This window comes from Mastigoproctus giganteus, chromosome 13 (genome assembly GCF_048544385.1).
Source record: "Mastigoproctus giganteus isolate SK-2022 chromosome 13, ASM4854438v1, whole genome shotgun sequence".
NCBI lineage: Eukaryota > Metazoa > Arthropoda > Arachnida > Uropygi > Thelyphonidae > Mastigoproctus > Mastigoproctus giganteus.
In genome coordinates, this window is record NC_143587.1 from 109,795,721 (window position 1) to 109,821,547 (window position 25,827).

At 38.7% G+C, this 25,827-nt stretch overlaps 3 protein-coding genes across 4 annotated transcripts in view; all 3 read right to left on the reverse strand.

Annotated features, from left to right (window-relative positions):
• The window catches only part of Ilp7 (Insulin-like peptide 7), a 180,092-nt gene that overhangs the window by 109,026 nt on the left and 45,239 nt on the right, over positions 1–25,827 (reverse strand). The window contains exon 1 of one of the 2 annotated variants that reach the window (XM_090387573.1): positions 19,562–19,607. The exons of the other annotated variant lie outside the window; for it this stretch is intronic. The gene's annotated coding sequence lies outside the window, so the exon portion shown is untranslated. Of the gene's footprint in view, positions 1–19,561; positions 19,608–25,827 lie in introns of those variants that run through there. 2 annotated transcript variants of the gene reach the window in all.
• LOC150076353 (uncharacterized) lies at positions 2,174–2,686 on the reverse strand. The gene has a single exon (XM_090387329.1). It carries the CDS (start codon positions 2,684–2,686, stop codon positions 2,174–2,176), a length of 513 nt encoding a protein of 170 aa, XP_090243455.1.
• On the reverse strand, positions 17,303–19,355 carry Cog8 (conserved oligomeric Golgi complex subunit 8). Its single transcript, XM_090387113.1, has one exon. It carries the CDS (start codon positions 19,157–19,159, stop codon positions 17,357–17,359), a length of 1,803 nt encoding a protein of 600 aa, XP_090243239.1. The 5' UTR covers positions 19,160–19,355; the 3' UTR covers positions 17,303–17,356.

The window sequence follows — 25,827 nt, forward strand, 5'->3', positions numbered from 1 at the left end:
GTATTGCTTGTATTACACTGAGGAAATCCATGAAGATGAACTCCCTCAGACTATGGGTTAACCTTTGGTGCCATATTCGGTCCACTGCTAACTTCACTGCCTGTAGTTCAGCTTTAAAGATGCTACATTCTGTTGGGAGAACTTGGATTATTGTAGTATCAGAGAAAACTGCTGCCGTGCCTACTTTTGTATCAGTTTTCGATCCATCCATATATGGATGGTGGGTATTTCTCGAGATAGACATCATATAGTTGTTGAAAGCTGTTTCCTGGTAGGGAATGTCTTCCCCAATTATGGAAGTAGGTATCACAGACTGGTGAAATTGTATCCCAAGGAGGTCTTGGTGCATTTTGCACGACAGCTAGTTTTTTGAAATCAAGAGACCAAATTGGAAGTAAGTCTTTAACACGTATATTTGCTGGTTTGTTTGCTGTTGGATGAATTCTGTACATATTTTCCCGTATTGGCACATATAATGTTTTGTATACAGGATGATTTGGGATACACTTTATTTTAGCAGCATAAGATAAAAGTAGTACCTGTCTTCTGAGGTGGAGTGGTGGTTCATAGGCTTCAGCACAGACTTTGGACCGGAGAAGTATGATACGCTCGTAGGGCTATACATAGCACATTATGGTGTATAAGATCAAACTATCTTAAGGCACTGGGTCTTGCAGAGCTGGAGCTCCTTAATCGAGTCTGGATCTTATCAAAGTTCTATACAGATGTAACAAAGTGTACATGTCTGCTCCCCACGTTGTTGCAGATATGACTCTCAGGATATTCAATTTCTTTAGACAGTTTGTTCTAAGGCATTTGATATGATCTAAAAAGGTCAGTTTTTTATCAAGGGTTAGTCCAAGAAAAGTTGTGCTGGATGTTATTGGGATTAGTTGTTCTCCTAGCTTTAGTTCTGGGTCTGGGTGTAAGTTTCTTTTTCGACAAAAGTGTATTCCAACTGTCTTTTGTTTAGAGAGTCGAAAGCCATTGTTTTGGGTCCATGCTATTACTTTATTGATTGTTTGATTGCAGTTGTCGTTCTACTGTTTGCATATTTTGAGTGACAAGAAATCCTGAAATCATCAACATAAAGTGCTGCATCTATGGTACTCGGTATTTGTTTAGCTATTGAGTTGATTTTTATGGCAGACAGGGTAGTGCTGAGTACTGATCCCTGTGGCACTCCTTCTTGTATAAAGACCTGCGATAGTGTAGTTAATATCCTAACTTGGAAGGTTCGTTGTTGCAAAAAATTTCGGATATATATTGGAAGGTGTCCTCTCATTCCAAAATCATAAATGTCTTTGAGTATTCCATACCTCCATGCAGTGTCATACACCTTTTCTATATCAAAACATATCATTACTAGATGTTGTTTTCTTATGTAAGCATTTCTTATGTTGTTTTCTGCTTTAATCATTAAGTCTAAAGTGGACCTGTTCTTTCTGAAACCACATTGAGCTGTATTTAATAAGCTATGGGTTTCTAAAAACCACATTAGTTGGGCGTTTACCATTTTTTCCAAGGCAGCTAGTTAAGGCTATTGGGCGATAGTGGTTTGGATTTGTGAGATCTTTATTTGGTTTTGGAACGGCTAAGACTGTTGCATGACGCCACTGCTTCAGAAAGGAATTTTCTAGGTATATCCTGTTATACAACAAGAGTAATAATATCAATGATTTCTCATCTAATTGTTGTACCATCATATATACTATTTCATCTGGACCCGCTGCACTTTGCCTCGTCTCTGAAATGGCTTTATTAAATTCTCTGAGGTGAAAGGTTTGTTATAGGATTCTTTACTTTTACTGGAGAAATTTAATTTATATGTTTCTGTATCTGCCTTATATTTTTAGAAAGCTGGTTCATAAGAGCTACTGCTTGATATTTTTTCAAATGTCTTACCAAGAGCATTGGCTACATCTTCGGGTTTTGATATATCTTTTCCATTCTGTTTTATAAAAGGAGGAGAAATTCTTTGGTATTTGTCGTTTATTTTGTCCCAAACCTTCCTGCCGTCTGTTTTTCTAGTAATTGTAGATGCAAAACGAATCCAAGATTCTTTTTTACTGATCTTAGTAATGCGTTTGAAATTTGCCCTTGCTTTTTTTAATTGAATCAGGTTAGTTGTGGTAGAGTATCTTCGGAAATTATTCCATGCTTTGATTTTCTCTCATTTCACTAGAGCACATTCATCGTTCCACCACGGCTTTGGATGTATGGGAAACTTTGAAGAGGTTTTTGGTATTGTTAGTTTTGCAACCTGGAGGAGTTTATCGGTCACATATTTCGCCGCAATATCAATTGACACGTGATGGATTTCCTGTTCTTCTAATATGGCCAGCTGCTTATATCTTGCCCAGTTTGCCTTATCTAATCTCCATTTTGGAGTTCGTTCCAGTTGACAAGGGGTTGGTTCGTTTAAAGTAATCTTTACCAGAAAATGATCACTACCTAGTGGATTACTGTGAGCTGCCCACTCCAGTAGAAGGTACAGTGATGGAATGCATATAGAAAGGTCTATTGCTGTGCTAGTTCCTGTGGATAGACGTATATATGTGGGTGTCCCGTCATTTAAGAGTGTTAGGTTGAGCTTATCTAGTATTCTACATTTTTCTAGAATTTGACCTCTTTTATCTATGTTTACATTTCCCCATAGAGGATGATGACCATTCACATCTCCCATGATACATAAAGGAGGGGGTAGTTGGACTATCAGGCCTTCAAGTTCTGTATAACATATCTTGATTTGGTGGCAGGTACATGGAGGCGACTGTTACATGAAAGTTTACTGCAATGCGTACTGCTATGACTTCTAAATTGGTCTGCAAGGGAACCTGTTGGGTAGGTATACTGGAATTTACTAAGATTGCTACTCCACCATGTGCTGCACTGTTGGTAATCCTGTCCCTTCTGTATACATTATAATGTTTTAGTGTTATTTTATTCTGAGGTTTAAGATATGTTTCTTGCGAACAGACTAATCGGATTGTACTGCAATAGGAGATCATGGATATCTTCAAAATTGCTATCCTCTACAGTTCCAATGTAAAAATTTATTCATTATTTGGTTTTGTTAGTATTTTCAGCTTGTTTTCTTGAGGTTGTTGGCTTAGGGTTCTCTGATTTTTGTCTTCCTTTTTTAGGGAAGTATGGCTTTCCAGTATCCATCTCTTCTTCCTCTGCAAAAATTTCTAGTATTGTTTCTTCCATCTGATTCTTTTCTTCTACTTCCATGTTGTCCATTTTAATCCCATTTACTTCAGTGGTTCTATCTTGTTTTGTGGATTTCCTGGTTTCTCTGGTTGGTGGCATCGTAATGGGTGTGTTTATTGCCTGTTCTACTTTTTGTTTTGGTTTAATGAGCAGTGAGCATGCCCAATCTGACATGGACTTTTTTGGTGGGATCGTTACTTCTGTCTGTGTTTCTATTATTTTATAAGTTTGTGTTACTTGTGCATAAGATGGTCCATTTGTTCTTTGTGGTTGTATTGTTCTTTTAGCTTCTTGATATGTTACATTGTTTTCCACTTTATATTTCTGTATTCTCTTTTCTCTCTTCCACTCTTCACATTCTTTCGAGTAGGCATTATGTTCTCTGCAGTTGGGACATCTTGAATTTTGTGCTGTACAGTCTTGTTGGGTATGTTCTCGTGACCCGCATTTTGCATATATAGCGAAATTTCTACGTACTGCTTGAGAGTGTCCGTACTTCTGATACTTAAAACATCGAACAAGATTTGGTATGTATGGTCTCAGTGAGCAGTTTAGATATCCAGCTTTTACAGTTTTTGGTGGTTTTGGTGTGTCGAAAGTCAGAATTATATTCCTCGGGATAATTTCTCTGTCTCTTTTGTTATTCTTTTGACTTGTATAACCCCTTGATCTTTCAGCTCTTCTTTGATTTCATCTTTGGGAATGTTGAGGAGGTTCCATTCAGTAATTACTCCTCTCGAGGTATTCAGAGTGGAATTGGGAGTAACTGTTATTGGAATATCTCCAAAAGTTTTTGCTTTCATTAGATGTTCAACTTGTTTTTGGTTTGTCATTTCTACTAGCAGATCCCCTGGCTTTAGTCTTCTGACTGTTTTAGGGGAACTAGCTATGCTTTTGAGAGTTTTTTGGATTCGAAATGGTGACAAACTTCCTATTGATTGTTCATTCTTGGAATGAATAATTAAGAACAGTAGTGCAACTAGAGGGAGAGTCTCTGTCTCTTGTCACTTAGCTGTACCTGAAACCTATTTCGTCTAATTTTCTGCTAGTTTGAGTAGCAGAAACATGGTCTGTGCTTGCCATGTTTGTTCCTTTTGGCCCTTGGCTGGAGGACTTTTCCACCAAGATTTCCGGCCCCGCCACGGGGAGGCAGGAGCAGTGCCACTAGGAGGCCAAGCGGTTAAAGTGTTAGTTGGTTAGTGCTACAAAAAAAAATATGGAAAAGGAAAAGAAAGGTGAATTTCCTTTCTGCGTTCTGACTTGCAATTTTCAAGTACGGAACTGTTTTTAAATGAAACTGTTGAGAGAAAGTTGGGAACTGAAAAATAACGTTATTCACTTATCAAAAGTACTCTAAGTTGCAGTAATATCGCCTGGCCTTGAAAAATGCTTGGCACCCGGGGCCAAAGACATGGTGTCACCCAGACATAAGTAATACTGAATTTAAATAAGGGGAGTACAATGTATACAGGAAAAACAGACAAGACATGAAGGGTAGGGGTTAATGCTTTACTTCAGAAGCATATTAAATGTAAGGCTGGGCATCCAGTTGATATGGGTGACCAGTGCAATGTTGAGTCAGTTTGGTGTGATATAGGAACTGGGAAAACAAAAATGACAGCAGTAGTGTGCTATTGGCATGACTGGGAAGAGTATACCAAACAGCTAAACAGAGAAATAGAATGGCCCAGTACATTAGAATGTCTTATAATGGGTGATTTTAGCTTTCCAGTTGTTGACTGGAATTTGTGGATTGGTCACTCACACACACTAGCAATACTTTCATAGATTAATTGGATGACTGTTTTTTACAGCAGCATGTTAGAAAGAAAACCAGAGGTAGCAATACTCTTTATCTGGTTATGAGCAGCAATTGTTCATGTATTAAGGATCTGCAGGTAAAAAACCAACTGAATGGCAGCGATCACAATGTACTAATGTGGAATTTAATTAAGACATAACTACTGTCAAGGGTAGTGGGAAAGGCTTTTGGTTTTGTAAGGGTGACTACAGTGGTCTCAGAGAGTTTTGAAATTCTATGCAGCAGGGTCAACTGATGATGCTACCAATAGCAAATTTTAAATGGGAAGCATTCGGGGAAGTAATTATAGAAGCTGCTAGGTTTTTCATACCAACTCAGAAATACTGTACAAGGCTTAGACCTAAACGGATATCAGATAAACTGATGAGACTTGTGGCAGAGAAGAAAAATGCATGGGATGCATATAAATTATCAGGTGATACAGGAGCATATAAACTAGCTTGTAATCAAGTAAGAATGGAGGTCAGGCTACCTAAGGCAGATTATGAGGAGCCTCTGGCAAAGATTGCAAAGAACAACAACAAAGACTTCTATACTTTTCAAGTTGGGCCATTTGATGGATTAACTGTTAACCTGCTGAAGTTGCTGTAAAATTGAATAGGCATTCTGCACCTGTATTCACACATGAAGAATTCTCTACAAAAGGGGAAGCCAGAAGTTTATCAAACTAACAGGGAGCTAAATAATTTTGTGATAACTCAATGGCAAGTGGAAGAGAAATTGTTGAATTTAAACATAAAAAAAAGGCACTTGGGGTGGATGGAATCTATCCAATTATATTAAGGGAAGCAGCAAAGAAGGTAAGCAAACTCTTAGACATAATTATGAGAGTATCCTTGGATTCAGGGAAGGTCCCTGTGGACTGGAGATGTGCAAATGTATCCCAAATTCACAAAGGGGAAATCAAAGGGAGACAAGTTGTTGTTGTTGTTTTGGTTTTTAGGAGCATTAGCAACTAAGGCCATATTGCTCCAGGATATGCGGCGGTCATTCCTTAACCTTTCCGCATCCTCCGTATTTGGTGGTGACGGGCTCGAACCCCGGTCTAATCAAGAAGCGTGTGCTACGCACTGCTGCTCCTTCCCACCTGGCTACGGAGGCGCCTCAGGGAGACAAGTAATTACAGACCTGTTGCTTAACTTCTGTTTCAGGGAAAATAATGGAGTCATGGTTAAAGAAGTAATGCAGGACCAGCTAGACAGGAATGCAATTATACTGCAGTCACAGCATGCATTCGTTAAGGAGTAACTTTGTTTGGCCAATCTCATTGGATACTATGATGGAGTAACAAAGCAACTGGAGGCAAAAAAAAAAAAAAAAAAAAATTTAATATCATATACTTGGATTTCAGGAAAGCTTTTGATACTGTTAAACATAATAGACTGCTGTACAAATTTGAGTATTGTGGCATTAAGGGAAAGTTACTGCTATGGATAAAGGGATAGTTGAGTGGGTGGAGACAAAGTAGTTATCAGTGGATAGCACTCTTCGTGCACTAATTTTATTAGTGAAGTTCCACAGGATTTGGTACTGGGCCCATTGTTGTCTTCTGTATTTATTAATGACATTGATGAAGGTATATCTGGCTTAATGTCTATGTTTGCATATGATACAAAGGTTGGCAAGGTAGTTAATAACAGTAATGAAGATATGCCGCTGCAACATGGTCTAAAAAAATTAGGCAGATGGGCTGAGAAATGGCAACAGACGTTTAACTTCGACAAATGCAGAGTATACTGCATATGGGTAGCAGTACATACATAAATACAATATGAACTACCTCACAGGATAGTGAAAAATGAAAAAGGCCTGGGGAGAGGAATTGCGCAGTCAGATATGAAATTCTCCGAGCAGTGCAGACAGGCTGCCAAGACAGCTCATGAGGTTTTGTCAATGATATACAGAAACTTTGCTAGTAGGGATAAAGAGGTGATTATTCCTTTGTGCAAGGCCATGGTTAGGCCACATCTTGAATACTCAGGTCCGGAGGCCTCACATTAAGAAGGGTATAAATCTGCTGGAACAGTGCATTGAAGGGCAACCAGAATAGTGAAGGGAACGAAAGCATGCTCTTACCAAGAAAGAGCTTCAGTTCTGCAAACTACAATGTCTAGATGCAAACAACTCAATTGGATCAACTGCAGGTTGATCCGATTGAGTTGTGCAAGGCCTTGAATTGATTAAGCTGAACATTGATGGCATTCTTCCTGTTGCTGAAACTGCACACATGAAAAGGCATAAATTAAGGAAGGATAGTTGCAATATAGATTTACAGAAGTTTGCCTTCAGGCAGTGGGTGGTGACTGTTGCAATAGACTTCCATCTGTTGTTGTGGAAGTGGGCAGTTTGAATAGATTCAAGGAAGAACTAGACTTTTTTTTTTTTTTTTTTTTTTTCTGGCTGATACTTTTTTTTTTTATTTTTTTATTTTCAAGCTTGTTTCTGTGGTTGCAATTAAAATAATGTTATCTGTGTTGATATTTTGTTCCAAAACCAGAGCTATTGATGTGGTGGCCCATATCTAATAGTTGGAAGAAATGCACTGCCTATAAAATGCATTTCCTAGAAATGCACTTTATACATATCTATTGAATCTGCATCTGAAATTCTAGTATAACATTTTGGAAAAATGTGACATGGAATTAGCACACAAGCTGAATAATCAGAATTTCAATGTCCACAAGAATTACTATCTCCAAATAATCTAGATCAGTGCTTCTCAAACTATCTGTGGTGAAGGACCAGTTCCTTTTATTTTCAATCCGTTGTGGACCAGTAAGTTTGAAAACAATTGTCGCGGACCAGTAACAAACAGTTTGTGGACCACACTTTGAGTAGCACTGATCTAGATCATGGTTCTAATTATAGTTTTTGTTCAAAGCAACTACTTCATAAAAAGTGTAAAAATTTCCAGACATACAAGACCAAGTGGCCTATTCAATAGCACAAGTTATTTTTAACCAACTTAAAAGTTCAAAGCATTAAGTAATACCTTGAGGCAGCTATTGATAAAAGTATCTCCTTTTCGAACAGTGCTGTCTAGAAGTTTCACCTGACATGGGTCTCAATACCTGGATGAACTACATCTTGTAGTTCAGAGAAAGTGACAATTCTTCATTTCCCAACCAGCATAGCCCAGAGTGACAGTTTAGTTGATACAGTAAACCTGCTGTCTGCCACTCTTTTGAAGAGGTCTGAGTTTGGTTCCTGTCAACAGGAAAAATATAAATTTTAAAAGTCCTCTTTGATCAGAACTGTAGTTAGCTAATCTCAGGAGGGTGTAAGGTTTTTTGTTTAACCCACACAATGTAAATAAATAAAATAAAATAAAAATTCAATGAGAACATGCAATTTACAGTCAAAATGGTCTGCAAACACACATTTTACAGACAAAAGACATGTGGATACACACTAGAAGCTTGGATACCATTAAAATAATAATTTTGCCTAACTAGCCTGTACTCTGTGGCAATTTAGTTGGCATGGCATATTGCAGACTGCCACTTGTTTGTAAAGATCTGGGTTTGATTTCCACATGAAGGAATTTCTAAAATACTCTTCAATCAAGGCTGTAGTCAGCTAATCCAGGCTAGGGATTTCTGCTTCCATGAGTTATTAAATGTTTTTCAACCCACAATGACAAGCAAATTGACCAATGGATATGAGCAAAAAGCTTCAGCAGTGCCACTGAATTAATAATAATCAATTTGAATTTTCACAGCATACCTGCTTTGCAGATAGCACAGTGGTTATTATTTTTATTATCAGCCATACAGTGCAAGGAAGCCCGAGGCTTATGCTGCACCAGCCAAAACAAATTCCCAAGTTACCCTGAGTGAGTGAGTGAGTGAGTGAGTGAGAGAGAGAGAGAGAGAGAGAGAGAGAGTCAGAAATAAAGGAGTCACCAAGAAAGAGAAGAATAATGATATCCAGCTCAGGACCCTGGGCGTGCCAAGCCCATACTCACCAGATGTCAGCCCCTGGGGTTATAATCACCATCTACCCTTATAATCACTGTGGAAAAGACTTGAGTTTGAAACATGTCAATAATATGAGAACTTTTATGGACTTTTTTCACACCATGTCTGGGTTAATCTGTTTTGGAAGAGGATTACAAGGTTTTATCATCTGGAAGCTCAAGTGGTTTTTCATTCGACAATTCCAGCAGCTCTACATCTTTCCTAAAATGAGGCCTCCAGAACTGTATGCAGTACTCAAGGTGTGGCCTGACCACTGCCTTATACAACGGGATAATCACCTCCTTATCCCTGCTAGCAAAATTCCTGTAAATCATTGACATGACCTAATCTAGCAGCCTGTCTACACTGCTCAGAAAATGTCATATCTGACTGCAGAATTATCCCCAAGTCTTTTTCATTCTCCACTAACCTGAGTGTAGTACTGTACTGACACAAAGGCTGACACAAGTAATTATAGACCTGTTAGTTTAACTTCGGTTCCAGGAAAATTAATGGAGGCACTGGTTAAAGAAGCACTGCAGGATCATCTGGACAAGAATTCAGTTATAGCTCAGACACAGCATGGGTTTGTTAAGGGCAGGTCTTGTCTGACCAATTTGATTGGATACTATGATGTAGTCACAAAAGAACTGGATGCAGGGAATAACTTTGATATTATATATTTGGATCTTAGAAAGGCTTTTGATACTGTTGCGCATGGAAGACTGCTGCACAAATTGGAGAAGTGTGGCATTCGAGGCAAATTGCTGCTATGGATAAAGGGATGGTTGAGTGGCAGAAGACAGAGAGTGGTAATCAATGGACACTGCTCAACGTGGACTAATGTTATTAGTGGAGTTCCTCAGGGTTCAGTGTTGGGTCCATTGTTGTTTTCTGTATTTATAAATGATATTGATGATGGTGTATCAGGCTTAATGTCCAAGTTTGCAGACGATACAAAGGTTGGCAGGGTTGTTAAGGACACTACTGATACTATGCTGCTGCAACAGGATCTGGAAAGGTTGAGCAGATGGGCTGAGAGGTGGCAAATGAAGTTTAACATTGACAAATGTAAAGTACTACATATGGGAAACAGTAACCCCAGATCAACGTATCAACTCTGTGGTACTACGCTGACAGTGGTAGAGAATGAAAAGGACCTGGGGGTAATTGTGCAGGCAGATATGAAGTTCTCTGAGCAGTGCAGACGAGCTGCAAGAGTAGCTCATGGTGTCTTGTCAATGATATACAGGAATTTTTCTAGCAGGGACAGGGATGTGATTATTCCCTTGTATAAGGCATTGGTCAGGCCACACCTTGAGTACTGTATACAGGTCTGGAGGCCTCATTTCAAGAAGGATGTAGAGCTGCTGGAACGAGTACAGAGAAGGGCAACAAGATTAGTGAATGGAACAAAGGGTTGCTCTTACGAAGAAAGGCTTAAGTTTTGCAAATTACAGAGCCTGGAGACTAGGCATCGCCGAGGTGATCTGATAGAGGTGTACAAGGCTTTGAATGGCTTGAGCATGCTCAATGCCGATGGAATTCTTCCTCTTGCTCAGAATAATCACCTGAGAGGGCATAAATTCAAATTGAGGAAGGACGGATGTCGGATAGATGTGCGGAAATTCGCCTTTAGCCAGCGGGTAGTTGGTTTGTGGAATAGACTTCCATCGCTTGTTGTTGAAGTTGATAGCCTAAACAAATTTAAGGCTCAGCTGGACAGGTATTTCGAACGAATTGAGGGGTGAAATGGGAGTAGTGGTTGTTTTTTTTTTCTTTTTTTTTGGCTGATGCTGAATAAGCTTGCTTTCTTGCATCATATGCCTCTACTAATGCTAATGCTAATGCTGTACAGTTAGTATGTTACTCTGGGATTAGTGCTACCTATACGCAGTACTTTGCATTTGTCAATGTTAAACTTCAGTTGCCACTTCTCAGTAAAATTTCCTCAACTTTTCTAGATCCTGTCGTAGTAGCATACCGTGCTTACTGTCATTAACTACCCTTCCAACCTTTGTGTCGTCTGCAAACTTGGACATTAAGCCCGATATACCTTCATCAATATCACTGATAAATACAGAAAACAACTGCTCAAAGCTCAGATGTGTCGCTCACAGTTCCCCGTGAAGCATAACTGAAAAGTAACAGTGACTGATGTGATTGCGTTGTGTTGTATTTGACAAGTGGAGCTTGAAACAATGTAAGTACCTAAAACTACATAGTATAAATCAATTAATAAAGAGCAATAAAAAAAAATAGAGGCATTAATTTCTATATCACAAAATATTAATTTTGTGATATAGAAAGCATAGATGCAGATGAATTGATTCACTTTAGTGAAAATTATCAAAATTATAAAACTATGTATATATTAAGTGCAATAGCATCATTAATACACAGCCATTTCTGAATAAACAGAATACAGCAGCGCCTCCGTAGCCAGGTGGGAAGGAGCAACAGTGCGTAGCACATGCTTCTTGATTAGACCGGAGTTCGAGCCCGTCACCACCAAATACGGAGAATGCGTAAAGGTCAGGGAATGACCACCGCATATTCCCGGAGCAATATGGCCTTAGTTGCTAATGCTCCTAAAAAAAAAAAACCAAACCAAACCAACAGAATACAGTATTTATAAGGCGGCATCGTTTTAAGTTATATCTCATATTGTGAATGCCTTCACAACGCATTGCCATGATATTGCACTACTTTGAATAAGTAACGCTTCACCTAAAGAGAAGACTAATGTTACTTATTCTCAGATAGGTACCAACCACCCAGACGGCACCGTTTCAGGGCTATTTGGCCCTTCTTCGGTTGGTGGTTAGGTACCCAAGTGATGCAAAGATGGCAAAGCAGTTATGAAGTATAACTCCACAATACTGTTATGAAGTATAACAGTTATGAACAGTTAGTAAAACAGTTATGGAGTATAACTCCACAATACTGTGGAGTTATACTTCATAACTGTTTTGCCATCTTTGCATCACTTGGGTACCCACCCACCCACCGAAGAAGGGCCAAATAGCCCTGAAACGGTGCTGTCTGGGTGGTGGTACCTATCTGAGAATAAGTAACATTAGTCTTCTCCTTAGGTGAAGCGGCACTTATTTGAAGTAGTGCAATATCATGGCAACTCGTTGTGAAGGCATTCACAATATGAGATATAACTTAAAACGATGCCACCTTATAAATAGTCTGTTTATTCAGAAATGGCTGCATATTAATGATGCTATTGCACTTAATATATACATAGTCTAAATTTGCTCGCAGCTTGAGGCTTTAGCCCTAAATGCATCTTAGTCAAAATTATAAAAATAAAAAATTGAATTGTCTTAACATCAATGGGGATAATTCATGCAAAGGTTGCTTTCATTATATATTCAGTGTTATTAGACGATATGATATGCATATTGGAGAGTACGCTAATTTATATAATGGGCACACACATTAAATACACTCAGTGACCACTGAATTATAACCACCTACCTAATACCATTTTGGGCCACTGTTCACACAGATGACAGCTGCTATTCACCTAGGCAATGTGCCCACTAGATGTCTGAAGACATTCATAAGTATCTGCATCCATGCTACTGGAAGACTTTCTACAGTGTCAGAACAGATGAAAGTTGCACGTTCATATGTCAAACTTCCCATTCCAAAACATCCCACAGGTGTTCACGACTGGAATGAGAGTAAACAAATTTGGAAGACAGTCAAGATGTCTTCTGTCTGGGAAAAAAATTCAACAGGGCAGGGTGCACGTGGTCTCCTAAGAGCTGCCGGTGGATCTCACCAGTGAAATGTTGGTTCATGTGCACCAGGGATCTTAGTTCTTGCCAGAAAAACATGTCCTATATTAAGCAACCACCACCACCTGGCTAGAGAGTGGGCACTATTCACAATAGGTCCATGGATTCATGTTGCTTGCACCACACATGAAGGTATCCATCGGCATGTTGCGCCAGGGATTTGGACTCATCCGACCAGCACACTCATTTCCAGTCCTCCAGTGTCCAACCAGCCTGTTGTTGACACCACAACATTTGCCATCAGTGATGATCAGCAATGAGGAGAGGATGTCTCTTGAGTTGTCTGCTATGGAAGACCATACGTGTGTCTGCGGTGCATTGTCATCTGGGATATTGTTCTTGCATTCCCTATACAGCATTGCAATGTCAACTGTTGCACAGTAACCTGCTATTGGGCTTCTACAATACACTGCAACCTTTGTTCACCATGAACATCCACCTTGCATAATCCTTTACAGTTTTTTTGGTGGGAGGTTATTTGAACCATTCAACACCATTCTTTGTACACCTTAACCACAGTGGGCTATGAAAAACTGCCAAGACATGCCATTTCTGTTATGGAGGCACTCGACCACAGTTATGCCTTTTTAAATTTTTACTATATCCCAAAACTGCTGCTTTATCAATTTGACTTGCATGACCAGATTCAAATTACCACTATTCTAGAATATGAGGCTGTTCGGCTTTTTATACTGTGAGCTTAAACACTCTTGGTTCTCAAAGCACAGAATATAAAACATTATTGATACCATAATTTTGTTAAATTAAGCAACCACCACCTGCCTAGAGGGTGGGCACTATTCACAATAGGTCCATGGATTCATGTTGCTTGCACCATGGCACCATCAGCATTTGCACCAGGGATTTGGACTCATTCGACCAGCACACTCATTTCCAGTCCTCCATTGTCCAACCAGCATGTTGTAAAGTACTTATTTTGTTTTTGTGCCTGGTTATTTAACAAAAAAGAGAATTATTTATTTTTCTATACATTTTAGAATTTATGGGGTTTTTTTTTTTTTTTTTTTGCTTTTATATCAGTTGCATTTGTTAATTTGAGTTATGATAAAAGATATGTAAGTCATTGTTCTATTTAATATTTTAAGCATATGAATCCTACTTTATATCACATGTTTAAGTATATATGGAGCCCTAAAGTTCTCATTCTTGGTGGGCCTTTTATGTTCATTCTGACCCTGCTCAGTTGTATGCTTGTTCTAAACCATGTACCAGTAAAATTATTTGTTACTGCAATCACAGTATGAAATTTAATTAAACATTACAAAAAAGTATTGAAATATGGATGAGTAAAGAAAGAGAGTCATTGTTTCTATGAAAACTAAGTTGGATGCTCTGGAAAGACTTGATAAAGCCAAGTCACTAAAAAAAAAAAAAAAAACTGCTATTGAATTGTGTGTGGAAGAGATCACTGTGAAAGAATGGAAAAAAATATAAAAAGTCCAGCAGGATTTTGTACTCAATTTGTTTCATAAGGATTGTTAAATTCTTGCTTCACTTTAAAGAAACTAAACTTGGACCCAAACTTAGACTTAAACTAAACTCGGCAGATATGCATTATGGTTGTGGTTTATGCAAACCTATAAAAGCAGCCAAGAGCATATTCAGGGGTGGACATTGGGGGCATATGTCCCCCAACCATGCATATGTGTTCCTAGGTTTATCTAAAAAAAAACACTCAAAACCTAGTCACCATACCCCCTGGATATGATAGCGAAAGCAGCATCAAAGAAAAGACTTTGGGTTTTTATCAAAAGATTATAGCCCTCCCCTTCATCATCAAAATAATGGGGATTTTTTTTTTTTTTTTTTTACTGCTACATGATGATTAAAAATTAATTGAGTCCCTAGAATGCTTCTTTAGCCACTCCTTTAGAAAATCCCAGGACCACTTCTATCACCAATTGCAAACACTTGTTCTCCAAATAACACTGTTGGATGATAAATTGGTTCTCCTTATTTTAAGTAGTAACACTTCATTAGGTTGTAACAGGACGTGAATTATGCCAATCGCATGTTAGCTGTGCTAAAGTTTGCCATGGATGCTGTGGCATATTACTGATCATCTCATCATCCATCAACCTGTTTGGCATTCATGATATACTGTCTCTACTTTGAAATTAATCTTTAGCTTTCTCTCAAATTAATAGCATAGCTTAATTTGCAATACTCAAAAAAGGTGAGTACCGCAAATTAAGCTATGCTATTAATTTGAGTCAATTTAAATCGGTACTTTAATTCTACAATATATCTAATTGTCTTTAGCTTTCTATATTAAGAGAGAATCATCCTTGGCCATGTCATATACATTTCACTAAAAATGAAAAACTGAATAAAATTTGCTTTTTTTATGGCTAAATCAACAATTATGGCAAACTGGTCTGTGTTTATTACAGCCATATTTGTTAACAAAAATAAGAAAGTCACAGAATTTTTTTTTTTAGAATTCCAATTTTGACTATTTTTTCTTGTTTGTAACTGATAATACCACTGCCACATATTTTGATTAAATGAACCCCCCAATATGAATATGCAGTTTATGTACCCACTCTAGGACTAACATTATAATCATCCAGCTACCTTCCCTAGATGTGTGTTGACTCCATTGATAATAATCTAGGCATTGCAAGTATTAAAATTGTCTCTATCTGACTAATGTCTAGTATTCTGATCCAGGCACTGGCAATTATCTTCTTTTTCTTCTATATTTCATCAGTTTTTTTAAATCAAGTTCCATTTTAATAAGCTCAATACTGATAATAATTCACTTTTTCTTAATTTTTGCATATTGTAGTCTGTACAGTTCACCTTTAAATTATTGACCACTTTTGAAACACCCTGCATTTGATTTGTGATTTTAGTAATGTTACCTGTGAGTGAGTACCTAAGGTACATTTTTGTTCTTCTCTTGTGGTCGTTTTACTGGTTTATGAATAATAAATATACACTATTTGTGAAAACTTAAAATAATAATAATAATTTTAAAAAACTGCAACACCCCTCTGAATTTTTGGGTCATAATGTTATTTCTGCTCATTGATAATATATCTGAGACAGCAGCCATACTAATAACAAATTACATCATATGCCATTACTGTAGTTGCTGTCTTAGCCTTATAAATTTTAGAAATTTCAGGGGCATTTCTAAAAGTTCAAGAAGCTGACAGTGCTTTTCTAAAGTGATGATATTCCACGCCACTTTGGTTTGTTGTGCTTCTTGGCTAAATTCATTACAGTTCTCTGCAAACTTTTGCAATTTTTCTAAAAGAGGCAATAACTATTTTTCCACAACATTGTTTGGGGGGGGGGAGTTATGATCATATGTTCCACACTATGTTCCATAGCTTTTACAAATTTCAACACAATAATTTCATTACATAATACAAAACAAAATGTTTGGGGAATAGGGAAGTGCTTTTTGAGATCCTTATGGAACTTATCAAGACCCTTAAAGATCCCAACAAGTTCCTCACATCATCTAGATTCAAAATGAAGTCTTCTCAAACAAGTGGGAAGTGCCATAACCACTAACCTGACAAGAAGGCTAAGTTCATTCATCCATCAAACAATCAGTTTGCTAAAGTTATCATTATGCTATTTCTCATTTTAGGAAGAAAATAACAGCTGTAAAAAAAAAAAAAAAAAAAAAGAGCAGAGAAGAGCAACAGGTTGAGGACAAAATGGAAACCTTACCAAAAAAAAAAAGAGTGGTTCTGTAAATTTCAACATCTAGATACTAGGCATCTGCATGGAGAACTATTTGAAGTGTTTAAGGCTTTAAAACGATTGAGTTAACTAAATACCGATGGCATCTTTACTCTTTCTGAGGGAAAAAAATACACACGAGAGGAAAAATTTAAGTTGGAAAAAGAATAGTTACAGAATACGTGGGAAGAAATTTACCCTCAAAAAGAATGTCTGAATATTTATTTCTGCACATATTGTTAGTTACAATAAACTAGCATCTAGTACTGTGGAAGTTGGTAGTTTGAATAAATTTAAAGAAGGATGGAACAAATTATTAAGACTAATGGGCAAATAAAAAGTGGGTAAATTTGTTTTATTTCTGTGATGTTTATATTGTGGCATCCTTACATCATTTTGCCAGTACTAATATTATTATACACACCATCTCTGGAATTAACCTGTGATGGAAGCCTTTTTGTAGTCTTTTTGTAACTCTCATACAGCACTGCTATATGACAGTGAATGTATTCAGCATATGTTTCCTGCTTAATGAATAATTCTTATAACATGCATGTAAAAATATTTATGTACATTACCTTCATGATAGAATACATTATTGATTTGCAAGCTAACTTCTTGGCAGATACTTAAAATTGTATAACATGGCCAGCTACAAAAAACACCATATGCAAAACTAACACATTTATTTAACGGTTAACTACTGCACTGCTAGGATGTCATTCAAACTTTTTGTTGAAATAATATCATTTATATATATCACCGCTTTTGATTTAATATCCCAGTAATGCAGTTATTAATCTACACTCAATTTTTGAAGACTACAATAAGTCTTCAGATGTTTTGGCTGTTCCATCACTGACAGTTGCTAAATCTGAATCACCTGAATTATCAAGTGGCAACATATCTGGCATGTTAATCATCACATCCTCAGTAACTTGGGTGGAATTTTGTAAATCTTGTTGTGGGATCTGTGTCAGAGAATCTACTTTTATAAGTATTCCTTCATCCTCTTCTCTGAATGGTAATAAATGTTCAATTGGAGAGAGTATGTTACTTATGTCTAAATGCCCAGTTCCTTTCATCTTGATAAGTTCTGGCAAAGTAATTCCAAGTGTCTTGGCTAGCTGCTGAGGAGGAAACAAAACCATTAAACAACGATCCAGAAATGGCAAAAGCTCTGTGGCAAGCCGAGTACAAAATTCTAGAAAAGTAGTTTCCTCGTTTTTAGTGAAAGTCATTTCTTCAGCAGTATAAACATCCAAAACTGCAACTACAACTCTTGAAAGGGAATCATGAAGAGCAGAAGTTACATCTGTTACAAGAGCCAGCGGAACACAAAGTCGCAATTCATTAAAAGATAATAGAATATTATTACAATAGTGTGCTAAAGGAGCAAACTCAAGCAAGCTTAATGGAGGTTGTAAGCCTTCTTCTGAAGTTATTGCTGTTGTTAATAAAGTTGATGGTAGGGGAGAAGTGAAAATTACCATCTGCATGGCTTCTTCAAATTTGCTTGCAGCCTCAGAAACAACAATCAAAAATTTATTCAATATAGCTTTTTGAAAAATTGGAACAAGAAGGGATCTGAAATCAGTTCCAACACGGCTAAAAGATAGTCCAAAATACATACATTGAGCAAACACCGAATCTATACGCCCATCCAGATCCCTTGATAAATCTTCTTCTACAACTTTCAAAAAATTTCTTACTCTCAATGATATCCAGCTATGAAAAACTGCACCTTCATCCTTACCTCCAGGAAGAATAAAGGAGTCATCATCAGAAAAGATGGCTCTATATTGAGTAATAATATCAAATAAATGAATTCTACTAGCTTCAATGGTTTTAATTATATGTGTATGTGCATCTGCTTTTGGAATTGCATTCAAAATACCTTGAAACCAGGTATTCCTTGACTGCAAAAATTTCACTCTTAGCTCTGCTTCTGAAAAAACATCCATTCGTCGAAGGTATCCTATAACCTTTAAACAAGCAGGAAGCTGAATGTTCGTGTGCAACTGCTGTAATAATTGCTTGAGCATTACATGAAGTGATTCTTGAACATCACGTGCAATTGATTCAATAAGTGGTATTGCTGAGTGTTTCTTTTCTAATCGATGAACATATGCAGCTAATTCAAGGGCCTCATCATAATAACTATTTCTTACACAAGTGTCCATGAGCTGGGGCATTTCTAGAATTTCAAGAAGCTGAGGATGCTTTTCTAAAGTAAGTGACGTTTCACGCCACTTAACTTTGATTTGTTGAGCTTCTTGGCTAAATTCATTGCATTTCTCAGCAAACTTTGGCAATTTTTCTAAAAGAGATGATAACTGTTTTTCTATAACATTAAAATCCGAGAAAACTTCTTTTGAACATTCTGCTGTTTGAATAAAAGTCTTATAGTTATTAAAAGCTAATTCTTGTATCTGTTCCAAAACAGCTGCTTTTTCTTCGGCTAACCTGTCTGGTTCTTGATTGAGACGTTTAACTCCAAAGGCACTCAATTCATTCAGATACCCAAGTACCTCAGGGTCGTTTTTCCATTCAGGTTTGGATTGGTCCAATATGTCCACCACCTCCCATTTCATATCTTCAACAAAATCCTCACCTATTTCCATCCCAATAAATCGAAAAACAGCAAAAGATAAAAAAAATTTAAAGCAAAGGGGGGAAATTATGAATACCGCATAGAGCACAAGTAACTCACTTGCATTAAATAACCATTATCATATACAAAATCATTTGCATTAAATAACTATCGGGAGTAAACATTACAAATCAAAACTTTCATTAATAACAAAAAACAGTCAGATAAATATGCGCACACCCCAACAACTATTAAAAAGTGGGTTTGATAACAGATGGCACCACAGTATCACACGTTTTCAGTGATGTCTAACATTTCCAGCTTGCTTGTCAAAACAGAAAACAAAAATATAATAATCTTCGGATGTGCTACACAAAAAATTAAAAATCAAAAAAAATAAATAAATAGTCATTCTTAATATTTTAAACAATACTTAAAAATTTCTTGAGAGCTAATGAGAACTTTCTTGTTGCGTAATTTTGCAACAATTACACGTACGGTTTTGTCACTAGATGAGGCTGATGTTAGTAGAGGCAAGAAAGCAAGGTTACACAGAATTAGCCAAAAAAAACACGACACCTCCCTCCTATTTCACCTATTCATTACCTCCAATAGTTTGTCTAGTTCTTCCTTGAATTTTAGTTCTTAACTTCCACAAAAACGGTGGAAAGTTTGTTTCAACAATCAAACGTCCATTGGCTAAAGACAAACTTCCGCACATTTGTTCTGCAACGAACCCTCCTCATATTGAAATTGTACCCCCTCTGTGTGGTCTGAGCAAGAGGAAGAATCTCATCAGCACTCAGCTTGCTCAATCCGTTCAAAACCTTAAACACTTCAGACCACCTCGCAAGTGGTGCCTAGTCTCCAGACGCTGCAATCTACAAAAATTAGGCCTTAGTAAGAGCACCCCTTCGTTTCCTTCACCAATCACGGTGGTCTTGTCTATACCCATTCGAGCAGTTCTACATCCTTCTTAAATTGAGGCCTCCAGACCTGTATGCAATACTCAAGATGTCGCCTGACTCACTATCGTCTCAAGGTATCATCATAAGGGGGGGGGGCATAACGAGCAAGTTTTTGAGAGTTTTTTAGATAGACCTAAGAACATTTATATGCATGGCAAATATGCCCCCTCTGTCCTCCCCTGAATACATCCCTAACCAGATCATTACTTTATACAAAGGGGCAATCACGTCCTTATCCCTGCTAGCAAAATTCCTGTATATCATTGACAAAACCACACGAGCTGTCCTGGCAGCCTATCCTCATTGCTCAGAGAACATCTGACTGCACAATGACCCCCAGGTCTTTTTAATTTTCCACTACCCTGAGTGTACTACCACACAGTTGGTACGTTAATCTGAGCTAACTACTACACATATCCAGTACTTTGAATTTGTCAATGTTAAACTTCATTTGCCATTTCTCAGCCCATCGGCCTAAATTTTCTAGATCCTGTTGCAGTAGAATACTGTCATTAACCACACTGCCAACTTTTATATCATGCGCATATTTATATACTTGTTTTAATATGTATATAAATTTAATACAGTATATACACCGATGAGTCGAAACATTATGACCACCTACCTAATATGATGTTGGTCCTCCACGTGCAGCCAAAACAGCTCGTATCCGGCGAAGCATGGACACTACAAGATTTCTAAATGTGTCTTGTGGTATCTGGTACCAACTCCTGTAAGGTCCCTGGTTGGGACGCCGCAGATCGGAGTTGCTGTTAGAACACAAACCACGGATGCTCGATGGGACTGATGTCTGGGGAATTTGGAGGCCAGGGTAATACCTGGAAGGCTTCCTCATGTTCCACTAACCAGGCTCGAAGAATCCGGGCGGTGTGGCACGACGCATTATCCTGCTGAAAGACGGCACCGCCAGAGGGGAAGTCCGTTGCCATGAAAGGGTGTACCTGGTCAGCAATGATGTTTAGGTGTACGTGTGTTGGGTTGCCTGAGGGGAGCCCGGACTTTTCCCCATTAGCCACTTCATTTCTTCTTGTAATATGGCATCTCTCTTCCAGCCATTGTGCTATGTGTTGTCTGAGATGGTGTCATGTTCTATTGTGTGGAGTGGCTGGATCGGTGTCTCTGACCCCATCTGAATAGCAGATGGGGTCAGAGACACCGAGTCGCCGCCTTCACCCCAACCCTGCCACGTGAAGGCGTGCGGGGTTCTACTATCATCATGCTGAGCACTCCTAAAGAACTTTAGGAGTTCTAAAAGTAGAGGAAAGAGGAAGGGGATAGAAAATTAGCAGGTCTAAGGGAAGCTCGGCCCTAGTTAGAAGGAATAAATGTTAAGCAAGTAGTAAGATTTCCCTCATTCAGGATGGTGGAGGAGTAGAGGAAAAGGTGAGATTTGGTGTTGTCGTCGCTTAATTATTGTCCATAGGCGTGCCAGGTTTTATTGTCATCATTCTGAGCACTCCTAGAGAACATAGGAGTGCTCAAGGTAGAGGAAGGACAAGGAGGAGGATAGAAAGGGGGCAGGTCTAAGGGAAGATCTGCAGTAGAGAGAAGATGTTTAGGTAGGTGGTAGACGTCAGAGTGCCCACACATGGAGGACTCGATCCAGGGTATCCCAACAGAACATCGCCCAAAGCATGACACAGCCGCCACCAGCTTGTTTTCGTCTCACGGTGCATCCAGGAGCCATCACTTCCCCGGGTAAACGACGCACACTACCCGGCCGTCCACATGGTGCAACAGGAAACGTGATTCATCGGACCAGACGACCTTCTTCCAATCATTCAAGGTCCAGTTTCGATGCTCGTGTGCCCAATGTAGGCGCTGTCGCTGGTGAACCGTGGTTAGCATGGGCACTTGAAGCAGCCTGCGGCTGCGCAGCCCCTTTTCAACAGGGTTCGATGTACTGTGTGTTCAACAGTCGCCGTTCTGTTGCCACGTACCAGCCGGGAGAGCATTCGCTCACCTTGAGCATCGATGAGCCGTGGTCGTCCAACACCTCTCCGGCGGTTCTAGCATTAGCATTAGTAGAGGCATTGGGTGCAAGAAAGCAAGCTTATGCAGCATCAGCCAAAAAAAAAAATAAATAAATAAATAAATAAAATAAAATAAAATAAATAAATAATAAATAAAAAAATAACCACTTCCACTTCACCCCTCTGTTGGTTCGAAATACCTGTCCAGCTGAACCTTAAACTTATTTAGGCTATCAACTTCCACAAGGGATGGAAGTCTATTCCACCAACCAACCACCCGCTGGCTAAAGGCAAATTTCCTCACGTCTATCCTACATCTGTCTTTCCTCAATTTGAATTTATGCCCTCTCAGGTGATTATTCTGAGCAAGAGGAAGAATCCCATCAGCAATGAGCATGCTCAAACCATTCAAGGCTTTATACACCTCTATCAGATCACCTCGCTGGTGCCTAGGCCCCAGACAATGTAATTTACAAAACTTAAGCCTTTCTTCATAAGAGCACCCCTTTGTTCCATTCACTAATCTTGATGCCCTTCTCTGTACTCGTTCCAGCTTCTCTACATCCTTCTTGAAATGAGGCCTCCAGACCTGTATACAGTACTCTATGTGTGGCCTGACCATTGCCTTATACAAGGGAATAATCACTTCCTTATCCCTGCTAGAAACATTCCTATATATCATCGACAATAGACCATGAGCTACTCTTGCAGCCAGTCTGCACTGCTCAGAAAACTTCATATCTGCCTGCACAACCACCCCCAGGTTCCTTTCATTCTCTACGACTGTCAGTGTAGTACCACAGAATTGATACGTTGCTCTGGGGTTGCTGTTTCCCATATGTAGTACTTTACATTTGTCAATGTTAAACTTCATTTGCCACCTCTCAGCCCATCTGCTCACCCTTTCCAGATCCTGTTGCAGTAGCATAGTGTCCTTGACAACCCTGCCAACCTTCGTATCGTCTGCAAACTTGGACATTAAGCTTGATATACCATCATCAATCTCATTTATAAATACAGAAAACAATAATGGACCCAATACTGAACCCTGAGGGACTCCACTAATAACATTAGTCCACGATGAGCAGTGTCCATTGATTACCACTCTCTGTCTTCTCCCCCTCAACCACCCCTTTATCCATAGCAGCAATTTGCCTCCAATGCCACACTGCTCCAATTTGTGCAGCAGTCTTCCATGTGCAACAGTATCAAAAGCCTTTCTAAGATCCAGGTATATAATATCAAAGTTATTCCCTGCATCCAGTTCTTTTGTGACTGCATCATAGTATCCAATAAAATTGGTCAGGCAAGACGTCCCCTTAACAAAACCATGCTGTGTCTGAGCTATAACTGAAGTCTTGTCTAGATGATCCTGCAGTGTTTCTTTAACCAGTGCCTCCATTAATTTTCCTGGAATAGAAGTTAAACTAACAGGTCTATAATTACTTGTGTCGCCCTTTGATCCGCCTTTGTGAATTGGGGTCACATTTGCACATCTCCGGTCCATGGATACTTCCCCTGAGTCCAAGGAAGCTCTCATAATTATGGCTAAGGGTTTGCTTACTTCCTTTGCTGCCTCCTTTAATATAACTGGATAGATCCCATCCACCCCAGGTGCCTTTCTTGTATTTATCTTCAACAATTTCTCCTCCACTTTACTCTCAGTTATTACAAATTTCTCTAGGTTACTGCCAGAGTTGAATACACCTCTGGCATTCCTCTCACTGAATAACTCCTCATGTGCGAATGTCGAAGCAAAATATTCATTTAGTTTGTTAGCTACTTGAGCAGGATCATCAACAGTTGACCCATCGATATCAAGTGGACCAATCTGATTCATCCCCTTCCTTCTAGAGTTTACATAAATAAAGAACTCTTTGCTGTTTTTCTTTGCATCCCTTGCCAAAGATTTATCGTAATCTGCCTTCGCCTGCCTAACCTCCTTTAGGTTCATGGGGTTTCCATCCTCGGACCACTTTCGGTAGGTACTAACCACGGCTGACCGAGAGCATCCCACCAGCCGTACAGTTTCGGATATGCTCTGCTACTCTGTGGCGTCTCAGGCGTAGATAGCAAGGTTTTTTCCCCAGAAACTGTGGTTTTTCGTCCAGCACACAGACAAATCGACCATAGAACACAGGCAAATAACAGACATAAGACACAGCACAGCACAGCAGATGAATTTAATTATTCGGGTGGCCTAAATATAATAGTTTGGTGTGTTTTTTTTTTTGTTGTATTTCTCTGCTACACGTGTAGCACAGTGTTATCGCCACCGTCTTCCCCACACTGGGTGGAAAAGGACCGGGTTCGAATCCCGTCGATGACGCCAGGAACTTTAATGGGCTTTTTTTTACTCCGTCGCTGAGTTAGTCGGTCTCAGACGTAGATAGCAAGGTTTATTCCCCAGAAATGTTTTTTTTTTTTTCTTTCAGCAAAACTGGCAAATCGACCAGAGAAAACACGCAATTTATAGACAAAATAAATATACGGGTAGATATATTCATTTACGGGAGACCCTAATATCATAAAATGGATATGCTCTGACCATTACAATTTGGCTTTTGTCAAACTCGCTAAGTCCGCTGCCTTTCCCATCTGAAGAACAAAAGTAACACTGATTAACGGAGCTCAGTATCAGGTGTTTTTATACAGTGTCCCGACCCATGCACGCGCCGTAGTTCAGCTGCAGTTGCTTCAATTAGCATAACGACTCGATGGTCAATGTTTTGGCTCAACTGTATATATATGAACTGGTTTCTTTGGCAATTTGGGTTTGAAAGTGTATATAAACATGGTTCCTGTTCCAAACGATTATAGAGATATGGTTTAAAAATAAAAAATAAAAAAAAATTATGAGCGTATAAAATAAAATCATGGCTGTTTTATGCGACAAATAATGAATCTTGTGTTCGCACTTTTGTGTGGTATACAAGATCTTTCATTCAGCCCACAAGAAAAAATCTAAAGATTTCAGGTCTGGTGATCTAGGTGGTCAATTTTGTTAACCATTGCAACCGATCTGTTGACCAGAGAACCAGTCATTGAGATCAGTAATCACTGAACAGCACAAGTAGGAGCGGCTTGTTGGAAGTACATTTGACGTCGTGAAGCCGAAGGTACATCTTGTAGCAGTTGCAGAAATTCGTTTTGCAGTACTGTGGATAGACCTGTCCTGTCCAATTCTCAAAAATATATGAATCTGTCTACTGATCACGGAGGATTCCACACCACACATTAATACTGAATGGCTGTTGAAAGTTACTCTCCACAGTGGCACAGTGGTTTATTTCAGACCAAACATAGGTGTTGTGGACACTGTCTCGGGTGAGTTACTCTTATGAATAATTACTGACTTATCAAGTGGCAACATAATTAAGAATAATTATGGAATTAATTGAAACTCAATATTGCTTCATATGTCAGCTCCTGAAGTATGCCATATCTTCACGAATCACCCTGTATATGTTACTGTAAAATTCCGAAATCCCGTAAAATGTATGATTTACCAATTTGCACTGGTAAAAGATCAATATTGGGACTATTACCAAAGTGTTTTGGTAAATCCTAGGATTTACAGTTTCCGTTTTAAAAACCCCAGATATCAGCACTTTCTTTCCATCTTTTACCGTTCTGCTAAGGAAAATAATGACATCTGCAAGTTCGTTTTTCGTTGTAGCAAAAGGATAATGGTAATTTGTAAACATCAAAATAAGTACTCTAGTTATTTTTTAAGG

Excerpts from the sequence above, each read along its gene's own strand:
- LOC150076353 (XM_090387329.1), bottom strand. The coding sequence starts at position 2,686 with ATGGGAGATGTGAATGGTCATCATCCTCTATGGGGAAATGTAAACATA.
- Cog8 (XM_090387113.1), bottom strand. The coding sequence starts at position 19,159 with ATGGAAATAGGTGAGGATTTTGTTGAAGATATGAAATGGGAGGTGGTG.